This window comes from Plectropomus leopardus, chromosome 3, assembly GCF_026936395.1.
Source record: "Plectropomus leopardus strain MGB_pleo_1.0 chromosome 3, ASM2693639v1, whole genome shotgun sequence".
Taxonomy (NCBI): domain Eukaryota; kingdom Metazoa; phylum Chordata; class Actinopteri; order Perciformes; family Serranidae; genus Plectropomus; species Plectropomus leopardus.
The window spans coordinates 32,454,032-32,476,398 of NC_142178.1; the positions used below are offsets into that span (position 1 = coordinate 32,454,032).

General features: G+C 38.5%; 1 protein-coding gene across 1 annotated transcript in view; it reads right to left on the reverse strand.

The window, feature by feature from the left end:
- Window positions 1–22,367, reverse strand: part of chrna8 (cholinergic receptor, nicotinic, alpha 8) — a 47,025-nt gene that overhangs the window by 8,283 nt on the left and 16,375 nt on the right. Inside the window, exons 3-6 of the mRNA XM_042485486.2 lie at window positions 19,320–19,364; window positions 14,701–14,810; window positions 4,251–4,330; window positions 2,929–3,096 (exon numbers count right to left, since the gene is read on the reverse strand). Of these exons, the coding sequence (XP_042341420.2) occupies window positions 2,929–3,096; window positions 4,251–4,330; window positions 14,701–14,810; window positions 19,320–19,364 (403 nt within the window). The remainder of the gene's footprint in view (window positions 1–2,928; window positions 3,097–4,250; window positions 4,331–14,700; window positions 14,811–19,319; window positions 19,365–22,367) is intronic.

Genomic DNA, 22,367 nt, shown 5'->3' on the forward strand with positions numbered 1-22,367 from the left:
AAAATTCAATCTCACATCCAGTATGTCCAGTGGACTTTACAGCCAAACATCAGCAACAGTTTCTTATATAGCATTCATTTTGAGTGACAGTTTAAAGGTATACTATGCAGGATTGTCTGTTCATTTTCATTTTGTGTTTCGCCTCAATATTTATGTATTTTTTCTGCAGTGTTGATTATAATATGATTACAGTTATAAATATGTTTTCTTCCTATTTTTTCAATTTCTAATAATTCTTCCCCCTTTCTTAAAACTAATTTTTAGGCCATTTTCTTCTCACCTTTTATTAATTTTTTGCAATTTATGGGAAATTTTTGCCAAGTTGGTCATTGCCTTTTTTCCCCTCATCTTTTAATAAAAAGAAAACCAGTTTGCAAATAGCTTATGGAAAGCGTTTGAACATAGCACAAGAAAACTGATGTCAATCCCAGCTTCAAGGAGTGACATCACTTCAGTGACATTTATCAGACTTCAAAAAGCTCCCCCTGGAGCCACAAAAGGCTTAACACAGCTTTTTACATATCAGAAGTGATACTCCCCAACACGTGTAAACAGATTTCATTGGAGTTACCCTTTAAAAACAACTTAAAGAAATACAAATCCATCGCCTAAACTCAGATTTGAACTTTTTCAGATTGTAAGAGCATTGGCTGGGCAGAAGGAACAATCAAGATCTGTCAAAAAGCACATTAAACTCTGTGTCAAGTTCATATCACCCCACTACCCCTCCAGAAACAATCCTCAATCATTTATTAATCCCTAATGCTCATCACCGGGACCTTATCTGTCTTGTTGGCATATTCACATTCACACGGCTAATCTGTCTTTTCCATCAGATGAACAACAGACAATGTCACCTTGGTCCACAAATAAGCCCAAAAACTCTCAAACGAGAGTCATTGTGTGGGAAGAAGAATAGAAAGTGTGACTTTGATAGATTTCACAACACAGTCATTTCAAAGTGTTATCTTTTCCCTGTGATTAAAAAGGAACAATCAGGGAACTGTGAGTGTTTAGAGAGGGAGCGAGAGTCATCAGTGGCTCACAGTCAAAAATCTGTTAAGTAATAGAGCGTCATTGTATAGCTGTCTGAACCATTCACACCTTTTGTTTAACGATTCTGAATAAAGCCTGGTTCAACACAGTTAGCAACATATTTGTGTGTGTGTGTGTGTGTGTGTGTGTGTGTGTGTGTGTATACAGTGTTTGCTCATATAGAAATTCAGTTTAAATTAATTGCATGGATTTCACTTAATTTAATTGAAACTGTGTCACTTAAACACTGAAGAGAAATAGCCTTTGTTAACCATCTATTAATTTGATCGATTGCAGACCTGCAGATGCATCCACCGCATCATATGAATGTGTGTGTGTGTGTGTGTGTGTGTGTGTGTGTGTGTGTGTGTGTGTGTGTGCAGGTGTAGGTGTGTATGTGTGAAGATATATATGCAGGAATGGGAATGTTGTAAGGCACCAGGACAGTGTGTGTTCTTGGCCAGCTTGCCGCCTGACTGTGCCTGAATTAAGTGAACCGTCTCCAGGCCAGCTGTCACCACACACACACGCACACACACACACAGACACACACACACACACACACACACACAGACACACACACACACACACACATGCCCCTTCACTCCCCCAGCCAGCTGGGTACTCTCACTTTGTGTTTAAGTATGTTTGTGTGTGAAAGTGAATAATTCTGTTGGCCTCTGATTAACACCCAAACTTGAGCAAGAGATGATGTGAGCGCTTTATTTCCACATGAAGAGAATGTGGGGAGAGAAAAGAAAAAAAAATTAACGAGAAGAAAAGAAAGACAAACAATAATCACTATGCTTTATGAGGGCCCAAGCACTTTTAAGCCCAACGCTCCCTGGCACTGAATCCGGAGAAACCTATAATAATAGTAATAATAATAATAATAATAAAACATTCATTTATTTATTTATTTATTTATTTATTTCGATTATGCTGAGAAATTGCATTTTTTGAGGGACTTGCTATGTTCCAAAACTTACAAAAATTAGCATACGCATCAGAACTGGCAAAAAATTGTCAAAAGTTCTGCATTGTTTGGGCTCAGTTGTGGACAGCAGTCATGGACAGCAGTCATGGACAGCAGTCATGGACAGCAGACGTGGACAGCAGTCTTGACAGTGCCCCCAGAGTTGGGATAAAGTTCCTTTGATGTTCACAAATCTTGAGTGGATCATTTTCTACTTGTGAGCTTAACCCATTTATTCTAAACCATAAAAGCCACTCAACCTTTTGTCTCATAATTCTCACACAAGTCTTGAATGGCCTTTTAGGTAGCAATCATCCAAAGTACTTCATCAGCCTTAAAATAAATATATATAAGGGCAAGGGCAATAGGTTTAAGAATTTAAAAAGGTCTGTGTGAATACTACTGCATTAAACAACAGAAATATTCCCCAGCCTGTCTGTAGCACCCTGCAACTAGGACTGGTAGACAAAAAAATGTCAGTGAGAGCAGCATCTTACAAGGAAGTCGACATCACTGAATAACCTGCTGTCAGAGCTGTGTCTGACTGACTGGTTGTCTAACTCTTGAATATGACAAGGAGGGCCTAAATAATGTTGAAAGTTTCTGTCTGTCTGTCTCAGAGCTGTCAGATTCCCTGAAGGATTTCACAATTGGCTGCTCAAACATATCCCACAGATATCGGGAGTGTTGTCAGTCAGCGTATCCCTCCTGTGTCACCATGCACATGCTCGAACAATGATTTTTTACACTTAGATTTATCCATACCAAATCATCACAAGAATGTTTAGTTGTTGACAACACGACATAGTTGTAAATTTTAGAAAACAGCCTGCTAATGACACTTTTTGACTAATGACACATTTTGATAAAAGTAATGTAAGTAAAAAAATTTTGTGCCTGTCTGTTCGTCTTCTTACCTACAAGGTCCCATTCCCCGTTGGGTATGTAGGTGGAGATGTCTACATCCATCATCTGGAGGTCCAGCAGCCAGCCGTTGTGCGTCCAGGAGCCAAACTTGAGGTCACACTTCTGCACATCGAAGGGGAACCACCGCACATCGATGTAGCAGGTACTTTTCAGGATGCCTGGAGACAGGTGTTGGGGAAAGATGCTTACTTTATTTTGGTATGTGCTTTGCTTTATTTATTTAAAATCTAAAGTGCCTTTCAGTAGAAGCCTTTTCACTCTTTCGAGCCTCAAGAGTCTGGAGGAAAGCTAGCTGGAGGAAAATATACCAACAACCCTGAGGCAAAAGTATTTCTGATGCATCACAAAAGAAGTAGTGTTAAAGCCCCAATGTACTTTACATGTAGGTTCAGTTGATCAAGAAACACTTACATGTAATTTAATATCCAATCATACACCAAAACCAGGTAATTCTATTTTATTTTTCAGTTACTAAAAACACCATTTCAAAGGAATAAAGACAAACAAGCTTTTACAACTGATTAAATGAAGTGACAGAATAAACCTATTTAAATGCATTTTCATTTAAAAATAAAGTAATCTGAGTAATCAGCAAAAGTTCAAAATCTAGGGCTAAAAGTGTATGAGACATACATCTATTTAGATGTGTATGTCACATATAAATGTTTCCATGGTGTTCACCTTGTGGCAGATCGTACAGTAATAGACACACTGAGATGTCGTTGACACGCTGTTAAAACAGCTGTTATATGAAGCCTTGGTGTCTAAAAGCTTTTTATTTTCCACAATATTTTGCCTGTTTTATCCTTGATGCATAGATTTTAGATAAAAGTGAAGAGGAGGATGATAATAATGGTTGTAATAATAATGTAGTACTGATGTTCCTAATGATGACAGTGATGATCTCAACAGTTTCTATGTGCAAAGATACTAATGATGGCACTACCTTGGCAGGACACACAGCGATGTCTCGGTAAAAACAGTCGCTTTTTGTGGCATTATCTCTATGGCTAACTGGAAACACTTCAACGACACATAAAAAAACAACGTGTTATGTTGTTTGTTCTTGAACAATGGTCTACAGATTGACAGGCATCTCATCTATGTGACACGCCATCCACTAGCCCCTCCATCCCCCAGTGAGCTCTTGTAGTACGTCACTTTAGAAACGCTGATATGATACATTTGAAATATGTAAATGTAAGGTATTTGTGGTTTGCAGAAATGCATAATGCCAACATTTTCTTGGCCGGTTGATGAAATTGAATCGGAAGTTATCAGTGAGAGAGAGAGAACATCTTGAATGTCTCACCTGGTGGGATGTACTGGCAGGCTCCTGAAGCATTTACCAGCACATTTGTATGGAACGTAGCATCAAATCGCTCATCAGCACTACAGGGAGACAATAATGGATAATTTAAAATCAGTACTGGAGCATGTAAAGAAAAGGCCCCCTAAACAAGAAAAACAGGACTTCTAGAGAAAACATCAGAACGGGAATAAAAATGCCAGAGATTATGAAGCTGACTGAGAGTTAAGTACAAAGGTAAAGACAGATAGCAAGAAAAAGCCAGACAATCAACAGCAAGTGAAGGTGACAGAAAAAGGTACAGCCGAAGGGGATTAGTGTAGATCAGACAGACAGTGTTTAATTTTACTGATCATCTTAAACAAACATGGTCTGCCATCGAGACGTCCTTCAGGCAGGCAGGGATTATGTATGCCAAAAAAATTAAAGTACAGGCATCATAATCACAAAATCACACATTTCACACAGGAATAAAAATCATCCCTGAAGCATTACATTTATTTATTTTTCCTTTCAGAGAATAAAACCAAAAGACTGAACAAAGAACAGCCATTTTTCTACTATAATTACACTTGATATAAAGTGTCTCTCCGCATTCATTAGAGTAAAAAGAAGCATGTCAGAGATATTAAATATTCAGTCCTGGCAAACTGAATACCTTTGAGAAGAGGTTTCTGAGGGACCACTTTTAAAATAAACCTAAGAAGTGCATTCAATTCTGTAGTATTTCTTATCTAAAAAGCACTCAAAGAGCTCATCTCTTCATCGAGGCTTCATTCAGAAAAAAATCCCTTCCATACGAGTACTGTTAAAAAAAATCTCCAACCAAATAAAAATGCAACTCCCAACTGAAGCATTTCCAAGAGAATGCCAAACTGACAGGCAGCGATATGATCATAACCCTAAAGCCATGCAAAGAAGAAGATGTTGGCCAATCATGAAACATGAATAAAACCTTTTACTGGAAGGCTACATGATGCAGTGACCTTTGTTGCACTCATTGACATCTCTGTTTTGAATAGTGGAAGAGTAACTATACATTAATCTTTAAGCATTTAAAAAGCTCTCTTAGCAAGCTTACAAACTGCACTATTAGGTCACGTTTGCCATTGCACAAAATGTCATCTTAATTGTGGCACCTTACAAAGGAGATAAAACATTCACATGCATTCTGACGTCTCAAGCCAATAACTCAGTTTTTCTTGTCTACACTTAAACAGAGTTTCTTAAAAATCTTCACCCAGCACTGAGGTTTACACGAGATCTGTTTTCAGTGACATAAACTCAGTTTGCATGAAGACAAAATAGCAAAACACAAAGAAAAAACTACATTTTCAAATATACCCATATATATGTGGACAACGCCTAAATTTGCCACACCTTCAAGAATTTGGCGACAAAACGTTTACCAAAACAAAATAATTATAGTGCCTATTTTTTATGTCAGAAACAAATGTCACAAAATCTGTTTAGGTAGAAAACCTTGGCCTATGAATTAAGGAATCCAAGAAAACGATTATACATATCTTTTGTGTATAAATTGCCTTTCACCATGTTTCATTAAGATCGAGGAGGTACTTTTTAGCCATGTTAGTGGCTCAAGGGAAGACCACGTCAGTCGTTCAATTCAGGCTGCAATTTACCACTTTGATCCAGACTGAAATATCTCGACAACTATTAAATGGATTGCTATGAAATTCATGGTTCCAAAAGGATATATTTTGTCCTTGTTGCTACAAGAAAGTGTTGACATTGTACATTTCTGCAAAACAACATGTTACATGTGAAGCTTTCATACATACGGTATGTCAACTTTTCTAATGTGAGGTATAAGTTAGTTAGTTATAAAATAGTGCCACAAAAATCGTTTGTTTTTTACTGAGACATCGCTGTGTTTCCTACCAGGATAGTGCCCCCCCCCCCCAAAAAAAATAGGTATTTTAAGCCAATACATATTTTTTCCTAACCCCAACCAAGTGGTTCTGGTGCCTAAACATAACCACATGATAACCACAATGACAGGTTGTCTGCAGGAGCGTAGAATACCATATTTTTTTGTGGTGATTGGGTTGTATCTTTGGTGATCCGCTGACTTTTCCTCCTGCGCCACATGCAGGTTGACATTTATGGTTTTCAGTTAAATATATTGACGAATATTGGATGCATTCCTACAGACATTTATGTTTGCCTTGAGATGAATTATAATGACATCGTTGATCCCTGACTTTTCCTCTAGCGTCATCTACAAGTTAAAATTAAATTTGTTTATTGAGCTCAAAGCACAGCTAAGTACAGCTTTACAGATCTGCTGGCATGGCAGACAAAACAAAACCTAACATCCTTTACAAATGCAGTGAAGCAGTAAAAGGTCTCCTGTGATGGCAACTTAGTATTTATGCAATTATTCAGAACCAGTATGTATTCATACTTTTCTGTTCAGTGTGACCCCAAGACAAACTCAAAATGAGATATGTACTGTATGGATCTCATTTTGAACAATTAATGAGTGCTCATCTAGAGCCAGACTCAGACCATCATCTATTACTGCCCATTAGTGCATATCTACCACTTACGGTATGAGATTGGGAGCAGTGGGAAAGAGTGAGGGGCATGCCTAAACTCTTCCTGGAGGCTTTTTGTTGGACAGGTAGCACATAAATTTCAGTAAAGTGTGCTGGGAACGAGCCCAGGAGGCCTATAACAGGTCAAGGCTTTACCCAATGCAGATTTATAGCCGCTGCATCAATAATCTACATCTAATCACTCTTTTCACTTAGCACAGGGTGGAAAAACAAAGAGGCTGTGAGAATACTTTGAAACAGCAGTAATCACTCTTATTCACTGCTGAGAATAAATGAGCTAAATTAGCATTTAGCCTTGTAATGGTACTTGGAATACATCTACCTCACAGATACATTAGTTGTGTAGCATTAGCATTTTAGTTAGTTCAGTGAACCTTATAGAAATGTAGTGACCTACATATGTGTACCTTAACATGGAGCACGCATGAGCATTGGAGATTTCTTGATGCATTATCACGTTTTAATGAGATAACCAAGTGGAATGTGTTTGAAAAAGGTCATTTGCTATACGGAAAAGAAAAGGGCAAGATCAAGGTGTTGAATCCCAATAGAGTCTCTTTGCTCGCAAAGGGATTCTTCAATGATTTAACTCTTTTTCTTAGATGCCAGTTGTTTAATGAAAAAGAAAGACGTATTAGAAAAAAAGGCTTTCCATTTACTTACAAATGTTACCAAAAGTATGAGCTCAGTGCAGTTACGAGAAACAACAAAAGAAAATCAGATGTAGAAGTGTACCTCTGAACTCTGTAAAATGGGAGCTCAGTGGACCTTTACCTACTTCCTATTCCCTACTTCCTGCTCTCTCGCTCGAACCACATTCATCTTCGAATTTAGCCTTCATTTTGATATCAACTAAAACAATTTTAAGTTTCGTGACTGCGTCTTGCACGGTTGTGATGCTATTATGGTGACAAAATCAAACACCGAATAAACAGCCATCAGGAGCAATTTGGGGTTCAGTGTCTTGCCCAAGGAAACTTTGACATGTTGACTGGAGGAGCCGGAGATCGAACCGCCAATCTTCAAATTAGTGGACGACCTACCTCTGAGCTACAGCTGTCCAAAAGTTCAAAGTTTCAGCAACACTTATTTACATGTCGTTCAGTTTAGGCACAAAAAATATTTTGTTATGGTTTAGAAAAGATTATGTTCTGGCTTAAAACACCTGCTTTTGGTGGCACAATCTGGCAATAAACGCAGCAATGTCTCGGTAAAAGAACAGTTGCTCTTTATGGCACTTTCATGTCAGAAAACGAAGCAATGTCTTAGTAAAAACTGGCTCCTACTCACCAAAAAGCATAAAGCTTCAACAAAAGTTGCTGAAAATGCAGTGTTGATTTGCTATGAAAGAAAGCACTTTAGTTGTCAGTCTCAAAGGTGTTCAGCAGTGGTGTGCATCTGGGCATGCATCTTGCCAAGGTCAAACGCCATCCACCATCCCCTCCACCTCCTGAGTCAGCTCCTGTACTATACTTCACTTTATAAACATTGATATAACACATATATAAGTACACAAATGTAACCTATGCATAGTTTGAAATGCTTAATGCCAGAATTTTCTGCTGGCGACTAGACTGGAAGACAAAACCAATTATAATGAGTTTGTTGCCGTTGGTAATTATTGCCAAGATAGACGAGTCAGTTGTCAAAATGAATGCATGCTGCATTCAGTGCCTGCTACACATATAAACATAGAGCCCTGAAGAATACAATTTTAAGCAAATAGCCTTTCCTCTCATACAGAACAAAATGTACCACTTAAATATCCATTCGCTCAGTGAAATGGCATCACACACACTGACATTTCATGCCTGTGAAAACACTGTTATAGTGTATGTTAAAACACCATCATCAAGATATGCAGCCAGCTAATGTCAGAAAAGACACCATTGTACTGTTTACATTCACAAGGGCAACCATCTCTACATGTAAAAAAAGCAGCTCAACAGCGAGATGGCTTCCATTATTTACACAAAAAACAATAAAAGCAGAGAGTCGGGCCCTTTGTGTTACAGCTTCCCAAGTGTCTGAAGATGGTGAAATATTCAAAATCATGACAGGGACAGGACAAATGGATCCTATATTATTCATCTGAAATGGGTTTAGGTTTGCTGCAGTGCTGACGTGGGCACATAGAAAACATACAGCTGTCTACTTGTTAGATCTTCCACCAGTCTGGCTTTACAGCATTTGTGTCCAAACTGTCTTGGCTAACGTGGAGAGACTACCCGTCTCTCCAAGCTAGACTGAAGAAACAAACTATCCTGCATCCCGTATGGATGGATACATGAAAATGCACAACTTTGCAAATTCTCTGCAATTGAAATAACATCAAAGGCGATCATTGATCTTTGGCCTCAGGTGATGTTGCATGAACTACCGTATGATCAAACAATATGTCTGTTACGAATTCCCCAGGCGGCATCCGCCTCTGAACCCCACCCAGAGACTCACAGAAGATCACATACTTTGAACTGCTGTTTGCTGCATAGGCATTAACAACGTTCAGACCTTTCATCCTCAAAATATCCTAAGCCCTTTACGCCCCCCCACCCCCAGTCCCTCTGATTACAACAAGGTTGTGACATCATATTTATACAAGACAGATCTTTTCAAGCCATGGTCCTGTGGCTTCGTCCCCACCAGAGAGCTGACATGTCCCCAGAGACAGCTTTTATAGACAGAGATCACACCAGGGAATCCACCCTCACCTGCCACATGACAGAGAGCCTAGCCTCAACATGCGTCTTGGGTGATCGCATCATAAGTAGACAGATCTATCTCTGTGAACATCTGGCATTAAACTACGTCTCCATATGCGTCTCGAGTGACCATTTATGATTGGATCTTACTTCTCGGCTCCACATGCAAATAAACACATATATCATTTCAGTCCCCATCATTAGGAGATAGTTGCTGCGGGAGTGTGAACACTGCACAGGAGACAGTTAATGAGACTCCACACACACATAAGCTGCTTTTACCCAGAGATCACACTATAGGGCCGCAACATCTCAACATCTGAATCGCTGTTTGATTATCTGACAAGCACTTTGTTTAAAGATAGGCGTTCAAACCAAAAAATTGCGCTGTGTGTTTTGCGGGTGAGATGATCCAGTAAGTCCAATTTGACTCAAAGATCTATGAGTTTGAAGAAGCATTATACCAAAGCTCACGCAGTGGTTTATATTACTGTGTGCAATGACTGTGATGTAAGCCTTAAAAAATAAAAAGTAATCCACCAGGAATGGGCACGTCTGTTTTTGATTGGTTACCACAAGATCTTGCCAAATGAGGGGTTACAGTCCAGCTGGATGACCCTGGATGTTTTCTGCCAAAGCCCTTTGCGCTGGCATCCCTTCTGCATTGCCACACTGGCCTCATTCAAATTAATGAGAAGGCTGTTTTTTCGGGGTTTTTTTTTTTTCTTCTTTCACACAGGGCTGAATTCGATCTAGACATGATGTCAAAACTGCTTGTCAAATGGTTGAAAAACTTTGGAAATCTCATACCCCCGACCTTTCCAATGTTGTTATTTGGGTGACTTTGTCTGACAAGTTCTATAACTTTTTTGAAACCAACAATGTCACATTCACATCCACTAAGAAGCCAGGGTTTAAAGTTCTCTCTGAAGTTCTTTTTTCAATTCATGACGCAACTATTCCTGTCATTTTTCACGTGAACAGCCAAATACAGCATCATAGGTGTAGATTTAGAGTAATGTAGGGGATAAATCCTAATATGTGCAGGTCCATTCCCCCAATAAATATATAAAAATAGTAGAGGACCATATTTTGAAGTTAAAGACATTTCCACTGTAAACTGATGCAGAAAAGGCACAAATTGGTGCATATAACCTCATGAGAATGCAGGGATTATATGTTTAATGCTCAAAATTCTCCACCTCAGGACCTCAAACCCCCAGTTTCACTTGTCCTCCGTGTTGAAACGAAACCTGCACAATGCTTTTGTGACATTATTTTCGCTTTCTCATGTGACAGTTATAAAAGATGTTTTTATGGTATTCATTTAACATATTTGCACAGTTTGTATTTCTTACACTTTTTGTCTTGGTCCCTGCTGAAGTCTCACTACAACAACGCCCTAATTTCCAGGTGGAGATCAGTAAAAGTTCATCTTATCTCATAGTTTTAATCCCTTTTCTCGCTTGTCTCCTTGCTTCATAAAAATAGAAATGAATGATTTTACTCATGATTCATGCTGCACGCATGAGGAATGTCAGTTTCAATCTGTGTCTGTGTCAGGACTATATTGTTGTTATCATTAGCGATCGCTGATCCCCACCGTAAGCTGCTTAATGTTCTGTATCATCCCTGTTAGATAGCCAAACCTCTCCCTTCTCCCTCTCCGTCTCTCGTGCACACTAAGTGGGGAATCTGTCACTGCCCCCCCCAAACGAAAAAATCCTCAATCACCTTGAAGGTAAAGCTGAAAAGCTGACGCCATCAATCAACTCTGCCATGTATCGAGTCGTCTTTCCCTCATTACAAGTGTGTGTGTGTGTGTGTGTGTGTGTGTGTGTGTCAGATTCTAAGGAAGTATGAAAGGATTGGTGCATTTAAAACATCTTACTCTCCTGTTAAATACCCTCTCTTAGGGGTTGACAGTTTAATAATGGTCAACAATCACACAGCCTTACTCCCCCGGTGCCTTTTACAGCAACACTACAAAAAAAAAAAAAAAAAACGGTTTTACTCACAGAGGCAAGAGCAACAGACAAACACCACTTTGGTATTTCCTCAGGTGGTATTCCCTTGCACATTAACATGATTTATGTTTACTCGGGGAGTGCCTCATTCAAGTAAAAATGATCTTTCATTACTATATTTTCAGTAAAAAAAAAACTGTATGGAATGCTTACCATTGCAATAACCTGATAACAGACTTTGCAGCATCTGATTTTCTTCTCCATAATTGCATTTTATCTAATGCATTGCTCTATCTTGGTGTTGCAGGCACAAAAATAAAAAATGGAATCATCCACAGCCAGAACTACTTCAAGATAAAAACACCAAACTTCTGTGCAAGGTAAGCATATATTTTCTTTTCTTTTTTTTATTTCATTTTTTGCTTTTGTCTTTCCCTCCTATTGAACTTTTGGACAAAGAGATCTATAATTATCTGTACAGTCTTATTCATTTATTCATTCTTTTTAAAATTTCTATTTAAGTGTTTTTAGACAAATTCTATGCAACATAATTGCCTGTACCATATTCAGTTTATATTGTCATAACAGTACACAGTTTGGGTTTAGTCCCTGAATCATCAGTCCACTGTCCTTAGTCCTCTGCAAACACAGATTATCTAAACAAACCAGCATTTAGATTTTCATTATTAAAATTTTTTTTACTAAACTGTTACTCTAACCAATTATTTGTTTACTCAGATAAATATTCAGCCTCTTCAACCTACTTTTATTCATATCATATAACCAGTTCCACAACTAAGATTACGATAAATATTAGCCTTTATTGTCTCCCTTAGAAGAAATTTGTCTTTATATACAGTCAGACTACAATTAACACAATATCCTCCCCGGATCCATCCACCAGGTCGAGAGAACACAGGCGACACGGCCACACACATTTACAATCACACGACAATAAACACAAAGTACCCCTCCCAATCCACACACCCCAGGAGCATTGCACAATGCCCTGAACCCAGGCGCTGCCCAGATGCTCTACCAAAAATAATTGCACTAAAGCACTATAAGATTATTGCATCAGCTATATACACATCTTCCAACAAGCCTCGTGAAACTCTTAGAGTTTTCGGGTAAAGAACTGAGACCCGTATCGCTCATGTGTGCCAGACAGTCATGTGATTTCACAGGCACAACCTAAGAGGCACACTGGGTATTTGTTGTTTTTCAGTATGTCACAGCTGTTTAGTAAGAGGGTAAATGTTCTCAATGTTATTTGTTTACCATGCAGGCAATTGTCTGTGATAAATGTCTAAACGTGGCTTCTTTTTGAGGACGAGATTGGGCATGCTTTTAATGTGCGCCAAAGTCCGGAACACAAAAGACGCTGGAAAATGATCAAGTTGCTCAGTGGCAGGCTTAAGAGATCCTTGAATTGTTGTTAGCAACTGAGCAGGTCCCAACAACATCGTTTGTGTCAATCTCAGAAACACTTAGCAACCTAATTTATTTAAACAAGCACAGCAGTCTCATCTCTATCCAAACAGCAGAGAGCCAAAATGGCTGAGAAGATTGAACAGGGAAGAGGTTCTGTTAGGCTGACCTCTGAATGAAAGAGACGGACGAGCTGTTTAACAGTCGTTATTTCTGTTTCTTAGTGATTCTTTGACTGAGGAATAAAAAAAAATGAGCTCAGCCACATGGAAGTTTCCGGTAAAAAATATAGAGTTTCAGAGTGAACCATCCCTACAAAAATGATTAAAACACCTGAGGATGTCTAAAATAAATGACTGAAACACTGCATGCATTATATACAAATACTGTCTGTTGACATTTCCAGCCACTTGGCACAATGTTTTCACTCGTCTAATCCCTGCTGCCCAGTGCAGGCAACAGATGCAAAGCCCCATGGGAGTTATGGTTTATGTCCTCCCAGAGGGATTCAGCTCAATAACCTCATTAAACAAGGCTGTAACCAAGAGTGAAATTTCGTCTGGGGAATATTTGTATCCACTGTGTCACTGAGTAAACCGTACCCGTACAGAGTACCCATCTGTGTGTTATAGAAAACAAATTCCTATAGATGAATAATAAAAATAGCCAGAGAGAACAGGAAAACATGGATGAAAAATAAATAAGAGGAGTATGAATGAAATGAAACTGTACGAGCAGTGACAAATTATCCACTGTGCTGATCATGCCAGTAGCCACTGATGTAATTATCAGTAAAAATGAGGTTTCATCATTTTAGCTGCCTTTCTTCATCTCTTCCTTAACGGCAATATACTTAATCAAATAACCATTCTTATTCGTACGAGTAAAAGTACGCTATGTGGACCATTTTAAATGCAGTATGGTGAGATGATGAATCACTCTGTCAGCTCAAAAGTGGGGATATTCTGAGGGTCTGTGGAGTAGAGATGAAATATGAACAGTACAATTACATTATTATACCAATATTGATATGGCATTATAAAATATTTTGTATAGTTTTCTGAACTGGCATCCTTCAGAATGTGCAAAAGTAGATTTGATCAGTAAAACATCTCAGGAGTAGCTGGAGAAACACTGCAGTGACTGGTATCTGGATTGACTTCAGTGTTCTTGTTCTTGGTAAAAGGTGACCGGAAAAAAAGGCTTTAAAATTATTTTTAAAAAGAGGGAGGATTATTGAGAAAATGATCTAAAAAATATAGAAAAATGTCTAGAAAACTATATTTATAACTATATTTTTTTTATTTTTAAAATCATGTCACAAAAATTATATTAAATGGATACGTACATATTTTTAAAAATTATTTATTATCATATATATATATATATATATATATATATATATATATATATATATATATATATATTTTATTTTTTTGTTTTTAACTTTTTTGTTTTATTGCACATTTTTGGTTCATGTCTTATTGTTGCTCATTGAAAACCAACATGCTCAGGTTTCAAAGGGTTAAAGGGATACTTTGCCTATTTTTAACTAGCCATGCGTCACTACAGTGTGTGTTAAGGCGCCCCCCGGTCAAGCAGCACTGCAAACTCTTCTCTTGCATTTACTTTCCACACCGCAGAGACACATACCTGGTTGAAAATGGGAAAAGTATCCATTTAAGTGGGAGAGAAACAAATACAAAAGGACACAAAAGAGGACAAGACTAAAGGCAAAAGAACAGGGACAAAAGTTACAACTTCACCTCACCTGTTGTAGAGGAGGATATCTGGGACCCAAACCAGGTTGGAGGGGAAGCGCAGGTTCTGAACTCCGGGGAAGTTCTCTGGGTTCCATGAAAGGTAAATGTCCGTCCAATACTGAAACAAAAACACAGAGAGCAAACGAGACAGATCAAGGAGAGGTGATGGCATTAAAACAAGGACAAAACACTCAACAAAAAAAGGTTAAATGAGCAAACAGCAGAATGGGTCAGAAATAAAAAGATGTTGACATAAATGTCAAATTTAAAGGGTAACCTTTTTTAACCTGGACCCTTTGTCCCATTTTTGATGTCTGAGTGACCAATGGGGACACCATTGTTTTGAAACTGGTCCAATGTTGGGTGGGAGGGCAACAGCCAGCAGCAGCAAAACAGGCTGTAAAATAAGCACTCAGGGCATCAATGACTTAATTCATATCCACAAAAAGTGCTTGTTTGGCCACTGACCGCTTCAGATGGTGGACTTATCGATGGTGATTTCGGAGCTGTTTCTGGTGAAACAAAAAAATACCTTAATATTTAAACCAATTGTCTGTCTCTGTAGTGATCCTTTTCATAATCTTGTCAGACGTTTATAATCACAATGAGCCTGTCAGTGGCAAAACCAGCACTTTTAGTGGACGTAAAATGATTAACATTACATTGCAGCTCTCTCTCCCTCTCTCTCTCTCTCGTAGGGTAAACAAAATAGGGTTCAGATTGAAAAATACCTAGTTACCCTTTTAGACTCTTAACTGTCTGTTTTTAGTTTGCATCCCAGCCAGGCAAGCCAATGTGCTGTTTTTGTTGTTGATATTACTATATTATTAACAATATCCACAGCTCTGACAGCAACACATGTTCAACATTTAAATAGTGCTGGTACAATGTTACCCAGCTGCTTATCACATGTGCATCATGTCATCTTTTTTGTTGTTGTTGTTTTTTAATATAAAACATATCCTGGCACACTGCAGCAACGCAGAACTTTCTTTACAATCATGATCAAACTAAAATCATCAGAAGTCAAACAGTGTCCCTTTAGCCAGGCTAATATCCCGACGACTGTTGGCTCTTACGCTTTGTCTCGGCTCTGCTAATGAAGCCTGGCAGTGAAACCTTGCCAAGCCAACAGTTGTTGGCAGTGACCCCTACACTCCCAACTGAGTCTGGGTCTGTATTCAGCAAGGGGCTAACTGAGCTCAGCATCAAAGTGTTTAAGCCACAAAGAGTGAGTGTGTGTTGCCTCTAAATGACTTAAAATATGTAGCAAGATGATGTGTGATCTGTGGAATGGTACACATATTAGCTTGAGTTTTGGTAAACATGTTCATTCGTGTTTATTTCTGTCTTTGTGTGTGTGTGTGTGTGTGTGTGTATTTATAGAAGTCACATATAGGTGGAGGCACTCAGATGTCGTAGCCACAGGGCACATTCTCTATGGAGCATACACAGTCCCATGCTAATGTGGCCACAGTACAGTGAATACATCTGTTTGTGCCTTTTTGTGCATGTGTGTTTGTGTGTGTGTGTGTGTGTGTGTCTGTGTCACTGTGCATGTATGGACATATGGATATTCTGCAGTGTGTATATTTGTGTTTGCATGAATATGCTCTTGGGACTGTTCAATGTGTGCATGTTTCCATACAAATCCGTCTGCCTCTCTGTCCATATTATAAGTAACCTTACAATCAACCCCAAATCCTATACAGAGGGCGCCTGAATTGAGCCATTTCAGAGATGTCATCCATCTAAAGAGGGCCTGCTGACATATGTCTCCACTCACGCAGTTAATGACTTAATCACTACACTTGTCAACTGTGGGCCTTGGCGGTTTGGTGCTATGGAGCCTCTTTTTCATGTTGCTCACGTTGGCTGGGAAAGCTCAACCAGCAGCCAACAGAACAAATTACAGCTCAGTAACTTTGTAGTCAGTCAGGAATAGATGAGGAGGACACTGGGCTACGTAAGGTAACAGCTGTCTAAGAATAGGTTTTGGGTTACATAACAGAAATTTAAGAAAGCGTCACTAATTTGAAACAACTAGGTTCTTATTAAGGGACTGTGAAATTCATTCACTGAATGCAAGCCCCAGGAGACGGTGTGGGATGCAAATATGCAGTATATATCACGCATCCTAGAAAAGTGTCTGCTGAAATAGTTAAGTAGATAATTAAATATTTAGCACTTTTGCTGCTGCAAAGTCCCCATAGCCTGGACAGCTAGTATACTTAGAGAGATGATTGGATTAGAAATTATGCACAAATAATAACTAAGAATTCCACTACATATACTATACATAAACACATACATATATATATTTATATTTAGCTTTGCAACTTTTTTTTTTTTTTTTTTTTGATGTTTGGTTTTTGGTTAGGATTCATTAAACTTTGACTGTCAGTCAAAACAGATAACGTTCTATGGCCAATAGTATTTCTTCCATGTAACATTTGCAAGCGACTTCATCTTTATCCTATGGTTCCCACTGGTCCCATCAGGCTACGGTCATGTATCCACAGTTTGACTCTTGGATTATCTTAATTCACATCAACATGGCCCCTGGAAGACACATTACCGACAGATTTTGAGTACCACAAACACAATTTTTAGAACTCAAATAACTCAAAATCTGGAGGAAACAGGGTTTGTTTTTTTGTCCTAAACTGACCCTTTAAAGGTCACTCTTCCAGCAGCTGCATTGAATGGCTACAGACGAGGAGACAAAAGTTACACCAAGTTCTTAGAAAACCTAAGCTCATTACAATTCTCACAGCTAAAAACCGCATAAAATCCTGTCCATTCGGATGTGGGACATTCATTGCCTGATAAACCTGTAATCCTCAAATCCTCTGCGACGCAGCGAAGGTGAACCTGCCCCTTCTGCGTCTGTCCGACTGTCTGTGAGCTACTTAATGTACTTCTCAAGTCTCCTTCAAAATCTGCTGCATCTGCAAAGCCCCCTTAAGCCATTACACCAAAGTAGATGCCCGTATTAAAGAGATAGCTTCCTGAATAATTGATCCATTCATAACTTGTAAGCCAGTCAGCAGCCAACTCAACCTGAATGAGCGCAGGCTGTGACATCCTTAATAGGCTATTCTGACTGGGGCTGCTGTGATAATGAGGCTGTTGTTCCTACCTGACTGGCCTGATGTTATGTTTCACTGAACATTGCGATGCATACTTCTCTACCATTAACTTATTTCAGCTTTATTTAATGGGAGAGACGTGATGTAGCTGAGCTAAGTAGCTTAGTTTCACATCCTTAAACTGCAGAGTAGACGTTATTTGGAAACTGACAATCGATACTCTCCCCAAATCATGTCTTATGCTGCACTGATGTGATGTCAGATGGGCGGAGTTTCCAAGTAAGGAAGTTGTTCTTCCGACTTTGTTGTGTTCATGTGCTTTGAGGTTGTAAAGTGGAAAAACATGGAAGTTAAAGAGAAGATGAAATGCATTTTAATGCTGAGCTTTTAGACAAGAGCTTGATAGCTCTTTCCAGTTTTTTTTTTTTTTTATTTTATCTTATTTCTTATATATTACATATTATATCTTTGCATATTTTGATATTTAATCTAGGTCACTCTGAATGGACAGCAGTTAACATTAATACCATATTACACTTTACATGTGATCAAAAACATATATTTAATACTTGAATTAATAAAAGTTTCTTACCATGGACCAAACACTGGCTTTTGCCCGCCATGTTTATGCATTTATGACATCAAGTCAGCAACTCGTGTTAAAATAACGTTATTATCAATGTTAGTATACTCGCCTGGCATGCTTTACAGTTAGAAGTTGACTTTGCTACAGCTAATAGATGCATATTCTAAAATGTGCAACTACTAAAAGTAAATGATAGCTACTGGGAACAAAATTACGAAATATTATTTTTTTGCTGCCAATTGTTGACGCTGTTTCCATACTTTCCTACATTTCTGCTGCCTTTAAACACCACGCAAACGTCACAACTCGGCAAAGTGGGTATCATCAACATTTGCCAATTTCCCATTCATAATTACGATTAGAGACATAAAGACATCAACTAATTTAAAATATAAGGGCTTAAAAAGGCAAAAGAAAGTAACCAAGTGTGCATCAGAAATGTCTTGAGAATATTTTTGAAAACATGATTTGCTGGCTTAATTAGATATAATTATCCTCATTCTCCTGTGACATAGCCTCATGATGACAGTAAATATTTATCATGCTATTATTAGGCTAAGTATAATGAAAGAATAAATCACTCACAAAATCTAATTTCTGACGCAGCCTACGGTTATTTCGTTTTTATTTCAAGGAAAAGCACACATCTACACCATTTGACAGCACTTCCTGCCATAAACTTTAGGCATTTTTTTTTTTTTTGGTCACATGAGGCCCTGGAAACTCACTGATATGTATAGACACTTTGGAGGGGGGCAGAACAAAAGTTTATTGGTTGCATCTCAAGTCATACCTGGCTCTGTGCCTTTAAAGGCAGTTAGGTGTGAACACTTTTTGAAAATGTCAGAGCCCATAAGACACAAACATCAGACACACAGTTTCCAAAAATATACGAAATGCCAATTATAACACAGTGATCACACAAAAAGTGCTTAGAGAGGAGACATACCAGCTGCAGCCAAGCATTTGTGATCAACACCTGGTTCTTTTCATCCTGGAGGACAGAGAGAGAGAGAATTATCAGCAGTGAGTAGACATGGCTGGAGACAGAAATTATTCTTCAGGGTGAGAAAATAAAAAAATAAATACTGCATGTCTGGTAAACACGAGGTGGGATTATGAGACAGATCGGCAATGAAGTCAAACTGCAACCCAGATGACTCGGGGCTGGCGTGCTCACTGAATGACAATGATGCATTCAGCTTTCTCCCCTTTTACGAGATTCTTATGATGTAATGAAACAGACGTCGTGTTTTGCCATTTTAAACAATTGGAATTGTAAACAAAAGGGAATGAAAAAATATAACAAAAGAGAGCAATTTGCACAGGAATGGACAGTGACACTGAGCAGAAAAGATGTGGCAATTTTACAAAGAGATGAGTTCACGGCAATTTCCGTCTATGTCATGAAAATAGAAATAAACAGTCAGTGGCATAGGCTGCATTTTTATATTTCACAAGGGTCAGTTTGTGGTCAAATGGCCATGAAAGAAAAAGAAAGAGGGGAGCATAGCAAGGACAAAGTAAAGAGGAGAGAGTGAGAGGAATCCAGATTGACAGAAAGAGAATCAGAACAGACAGAGGCTGAGATAATTCATGAGACAGCAAAGAGAAAAAGCATTGAAAGAGGTCAGGAGTAGAGCCACAAGGAAGGAGAGACAAAAAAACTCTGAGGTGGGAATGGACTTCTTTAAAGTCTGTTTTGCAAAATCCTACATGACAGCGACAAGTTTTGCTTCTTGTTGCACACTGGTACGCTGAGTGTCTGGCTCATTACCTCCCTCTTACCCTTTAAGAACTGTGCAAACTGCTCAGCATCTTCTCGTCTCTGTTGCTCTGCACATTTGTCCTTTTTTATTTTCACAGATCGCTTTAGTGATTTATCCCGTTATCTTCCATCGATGACACGAGCTGGAATAACACCACAAGTCCAACCCTTTGAAAACTTTTCCTTTAATGTTACTGTGGTGAAATCAAATCATGAAATCAATTTGCTCACTTTATTTCTTTCTATTTCTCATCCCAGCAGACCTAATCTACTGTACAGTTTTCTTTCTTATCACACAGTTTCTGTTCTCGCTCGTTTCATCCCGCTTTTCTCTCTCTCTCTCTCTCTCTCTCTCTCTCTCTCTTTCTCTCAGGCACGCAATTTCAGAGGTGGAACCTGAAAAATGAAAGTTATTCTTATGTTGAGAGATAGTCACAGATAAGTGTGCTCAGATGGACTACTGGTTGCATAGTCCTTTCCTTAAAGGAGCAAAGGGCCATATCAGGGCTTTCCAAAAATGTTTGACAGTATTGTAAAGTAAGCAAAATTTGGAGTTAATGGGATAAAACTTGCAAAATCACAAGTTTGGTCCTTTGAAAAGTCCTCGATTAAGTGTACAGTATTTTCAGCTGATGTCATTACATTAAATAAGATGACAGTGCATTTTTTTCCCTTTGAGTTCATATCACAGAGTAATGATGATCTTACGTTTTATGCAGCCACTTCCGTTTTAAAACCACGTGGTTTGTGGTGCTGTTGTTTCACAATAGACTGAGATGTGCAGTATTTTTAGTCCACCTTCATTTATGTAAATGGGAGTGGAAAAATGTATCACTTCAAAAAGATTCCACTGCAAAAATGAAAAGTCAAAAAGTCATCTTATATCCGTCTACAGTTTCAAACTGTAAGTTAGCTGATGAATTGGGGATAATTTCCATTTTGTCACAGCATTGGTTTTGTGTTAGTACATTTGCAGGCTATTTAATATTTATTGTTTTAATTGTAACAGTTATTCAATTAAACCTGAACCTTTCAAAGACTAAAAAAATGGGTGATTTCTCAGGACTCTGCATGAGAGCAGTGGTCTTTCACATCTGGGAACAGAGTTCTTAAACACGATGAACACTAGAGGACGTGATAATGATCCAGTTAAGGGTATCCTGTAGATTTCTTGAATATTACCCAAAGTTATGTATACACTCTTTTTTTCTCACCAAAATATGTTGTGTGCACCCTTACAGTCCAGTTGGGGAAAGTGAGGAACTACATTTACTTCAATACTGTATTTAAGTTTAATTTTGAGTTTTTTCTTCTCTACTTGATTATTTCCATTTCATTCACTATTTTTATTGAACTATATTTATTGTACAGCGATAGCTACTAGTGAGATTGTACATTAAAATGTTAAGCTTCTTACAATTTGTTACTTCTACATAAGTAACAAATTGTGTGACTTTTGGCCCCTTACAACAAATTGCTCCACAGAGCTTCTAATGGCCAAAAAAAACCACACAGGGCACCTTTAATTTTGACTAAAGGGGTGATCACACAGACGCATTGCACCAGGCACGACCTTGAACGGGGCTGCAGCACATACTGTGTGCATGTGAGCAAAAGCAACACTGATGAGTGTTTGACTTTGTATCTTGTGCTGAAAAGTCGAAAATATTTTAGCTTTTATGCGCACCCAAAAACAGCCAGAAAAATGTGGCGCGTAGCAGCAAGAGAGGAGGACCGACAGGCGCCGTACCATAGGGAAACAATGTTTTTGCTGGCGATGCCTCTCTATTCATCTCAGTGTGATCAGCCCTTAAGCCTGTATGTTTGCAGGCTTGAGCTTAATGACTTTTTGCTCCAGATATATTTGAAGCCAGATTTAAGAAACTTAAACCAGCACAACTTTTCCAGTTAGGAAGACATGGGTTTCGTTAACTCAAAAAGTATGTGTCTCTCTTCCTCAGGTGTCCCTCCATCCTCCTGAGATACTGACGTGGTGATGCAACAGAACTTAACATGGATAACATAGATCAACATGGATAAACTACGTACTCAGGTTTGGAACCACCCCTGATATGAATGCGAATATTGTTTTTGCAACACATTGTCATTATTATTGAGATGTATGGATGAACTTAAAGGTGCTTAAACTCTGTCATCAATGACAACCAAAGCAGACTCGCTGCTCTTACTTCTTATAATGGAAATCGATCTCCACACAATTGTTGCACC